The sequence below is a fragment of the Anarrhichthys ocellatus genome, unplaced genomic scaffold (genome assembly GCF_004355925.1).
Source record: "Anarrhichthys ocellatus isolate YVR2014 unplaced genomic scaffold, GSC_Weel_1.0 scaffold5092, whole genome shotgun sequence".
Taxonomy (NCBI): domain Eukaryota; kingdom Metazoa; phylum Chordata; class Actinopteri; order Perciformes; family Anarhichadidae; genus Anarrhichthys; species Anarrhichthys ocellatus.
In genome coordinates, this window is record NW_022285066.1 from 114 (window position 1) to 3,732 (window position 3,619).

Here is a 3,619-nt window from a genome sequence, read left to right on the forward strand (position 1 = left end):
TTGTGATCTTCCGGGTACGGGTCACGTGATATGAGTGTGACGAATCAGGGAAGGACACGTCATGACTGCTAACAACCAATCAAGTGTGGGCGTCATCGTTTCTAAATGTATCCGTTTTCAACCGTCCACACGAAACACAACCCGGAGTTTTCAAACTCCTCCGTTTACGGTGCTCGAAAACTCTGTGTAGTGTGGACGCTCAGTGTGGACGCTCAGTGTGGACGCTCAGTGTGGACGCTCAGTGTGGACGTAGTGTGGACGCTCAGTGTGAACGTAGTGTGGACGCTCAGTGCGAACGTAGTGTGGACGCTCAGTGTGGACGCTCAGTGCGGACGTAGTGTGGACGCTCAGTGTGGATGTAGTGTGGACGCTCAGTGTGAACGTAGTGTGGACGCTCAGTGTGGACGTAGCAGAGCATAGGAGTTTAAAATGGAAACGGAGTGATGTGGACGTGGCCTTTCAAGTTTCAGGAAAATGTACATATTTGGCTCAAGGAGCCGCAGAGCGACATGAACTCCAACCAACTGCTCCATTAGACTCCATGTTAAATCTGACCACTCATTTCTCAAAGAAAGCAGACGGTACCAGTTTTGTGTATTGCTCTGGAGCTCACATTTTCAACACCACAAACATAAAAAACACATCAGTGTCTCTGTCAGTCTCTGTCTCTCTCTCTCTGTCTTTTAGTCTCTCTCTCTCTGTCTTTCAGTCTCTCTCTCTCTGTCTGTCAGTCTCTCTGTCTCTCTCTCTCTGTCTGTCTGTCTCTCTGTCTGTCAGTCTCTCTGTCTCTCTCTCTCTCTGTCTGTCAGTCTCTCTGTCTCTCTGTGTCTCTCTCTGTCTGTCTGTCTCTCTATCTCTGTCTGTCTGTCTCTCTCTCTCTCTCTCTGTCTGTCTGTCTGTCTCTCTCACACACACACACACAAGTCTGTCATTTAATAACCTCTGTGTTTGTGTGTCAAACCTTATGATTCTGTCTCCTCTCACCCACCCAGCCCCACCCTTTCAAAATAAAAGCCCAGTGGAGTAACTGTATCTTAACATGAAGCTCAGAATGAGGTTCATGTTATGTTAAAACAGTAAAAATGTTAAGTTCAAGTCTTTCCATCACAAATACAGAAATGTAATTTTCAAAGATGTGTATCTCAGTACAGAAATGACGGGAGACATCTGTGGACTGTCCATCACGAACACAAGATTCAGTCCAAGATTATGAATCTAAAATGTAGAAAAGAGAGAAGCGATATCTCAATTGAACCTCAACGATACTACCGGTAACATTGGCGTGGAAATATATATTGCGACGTCTTCAGGCAGGATAAGCCACACTGTCAAAGTCTCTGGTGAAATGTTGTAGTTATTGTTGTTTTACTGTCATCATTACTTAGTAGACATAGACCTGCTGTTAGTTACTATAATAACTCTGGTTCTACGTCTGTGTCCTGCAGCCTAAACTCACGATGGCCAAATGTCGTCGAAACGTTGAGAACTTCCTGGAGGCGTGTCGTAGGATCGGCGTTCCACAGGTAACTCTCTCACACATGATTATACCTCACCTGTGATACCTGGTATTGATCTGATCAGACATTAGATACTCACATGTCAGTATTGAAGACACCTGGTACCTCGTTGCAATGGATGGATGGACGGTGATGTCACAGGACACTCGTTTACCTCTTAAACTGATTATTCTAAATTGATCAGGTGGGCGTGGCCTCACTCCAGGATCTGTGTGACATCACTGTCTGCTCCTCTGCTTCTCCTCAACTAACAGCTTTCTTTCTTCTCTTTCATCTTCCTCACCTTTCATGAATCCTTTTTGTTTTTTATTATTCTGTCCATCTGTCCAAACATTTTGTCCTTCACCCCTCGACCCCCTCAGGACCGTCTCTGTTCAGTGGGGGAGGTCCTGGAGGGGGACGGCGGTGGCGTTTACGGGACGGTGGGCGTGTTGCTCACTATGGCTCCGCCCCCAACTAGCCCCTCCCCTCGAGTCCAGCTGGCTGGCTTCGCCCTCTTCTACCTGTCCATTATGTCGTTGCTGTGTGCCCTCTACGTTCACCTGGCACCGCACGTTTGAACTCCACCGATGTCTAGCACCAGATGTCTCACCAGTATTTACTGAGCATCCTGTCCAGAAGTATCTCGGTACACCAAAATATCTCACTAATGAAGTAATAGTTAAACCACAGACTATATATGAGAAGTGGACGTTATGAAGCCTCAAGTTCTGTGTTTTGTCCGTCGCCATCTTGTATTTTTTTATCAACCAGTGAACAGGAAGTGACCATATCTGGACTGAGGAGGAGGAGTGACGTAGAGACGCCGTATACGTCTCTGGTACAGACCTGTCAATCACTGTGTAGCCCCGCCCTAAAGCATCCCCTGCTTTATGGTCTGTTTGACTCTAAATGGACCATAACGTACTAAATGAACATCATGCTGTATTGAAGAAGACTTGAAACTATAGATTGAGACCATAAACTCATGTTTACAATGTTTACTGAGGTAATAAATCAAGAGAGAAGTAGAGTCATTTTCTCATAGACTTCTATACAACCAGAGGAGTCGCCCCCTGGTGGACACTGGAGAGAATGCAGCTTTAATACGTGAAGCTCTCAACCGCACACATCCATGATGTCATTGTTCTTGTGACCATCAAACTCAGAAACACAAACCTTTCTTTGATGCTCGTGTGGGTCCTGGGGTACATCCCAAGTCTCTTAATTGTCATTTCCTCGCTCCTCGATCCTCGCTCGAACAGGAAGTTGTTCTGCACCGCCATATTGACGGCCATCTCAAAGCTCTTATTTAGCTCTGAGGAGCGAGGATCGAGGAGGGAGGAGGGATCTCTGAGGAGCCATGAGCGAGGACCCAAGAGAACAGACTTCCAGGAAGTCTTTTCACGGCCGACACGCCCCCTCACTGTTCATCAGTCATGTGATTGGACGCTGCAGCCGATTGGATTGATGAAATTTTGTTCAACATGTAAACAGTGAAGACAGATCACAGAATAAACTCTAGTTTATATTTGATTCATTTTCTGATTCAACATCTGGTTTAAGTAAATGTTCATTGTAGACTGAACAACAAAAGGATCACAAACAACTTTCTACATTTATTAGAAAGATTTGTGTTTTCATGTTTCCCTCAATAACTTTATTATGGAAACAATTAAAGTCAGAGAGAGCTGGAGAGACGAAACACTTTTTATATATTTATATCTATATAGATATAGATATATATATATATATCTATATATCTATATCTATATCTATATATATATCTATATATCTATATATATATATCTATATATCTATATATATATAGATATAGATATAGATATCTCTATATATATCTATCTATCTATATATCTATCTATATATCTATATATCTATATATATATATCTATATATATATATCTCTATATATATCTATATCTATCTCTATATATATATATCTATCTCTATATATATATATATCTATATATCTATCTCTATATATATATATATATCTATCTCTATCTATATATATAGATAGAGATATATATAGATAGATATAGAGATATATAGTGTGGGTACGGAAAGTATTCAGACCCCTTTACATTTTTCACTCTTTGTTT

At 42.1% G+C, this 3,619-nt stretch overlaps 1 protein-coding gene across 1 annotated transcript; it reads left to right on the plus strand.

Annotated features, from left to right (window-relative positions):
* Window positions 1-1,121: 1,121 nt before the first annotated feature.
* LOC116379750 (leucine-rich repeat and calponin homology domain-containing protein 1-like) lies at window positions 1,122-2,264 on the plus strand. The gene is made up of 2 exons (XM_031841718.1): window positions 1,122-1,523; window positions 1,880-2,264. The coding sequence occupies exons 1-2, from the start codon at window positions 1,458-1,460 to the stop codon at window positions 2,075-2,077; spliced, it is 264 nt and encodes an 87-aa protein (XP_031697578.1). The 5' UTR covers window positions 1,122-1,457; the 3' UTR covers window positions 2,078-2,264.
* The last annotated feature ends 1,355 nt before the right edge of the window (window positions 2,265-3,619 follow it).

Excerpts from the sequence above, each read along its gene's own strand:
- LOC116379750 (XM_031841718.1), top strand. The coding sequence starts at position 1,458 with ATGGCCAAATGTCGTCGAAACGTTGAGAACTTCCTGGAGGCGTGTCGT. Across the intron at positions 1,524-1,879 it reads GTAGGATCGGCGTTCCACAG|GACCGTCTCTGTTCAGTGGG; the intron begins GTAACTCTCTCA and ends CGACCCCCTCAG.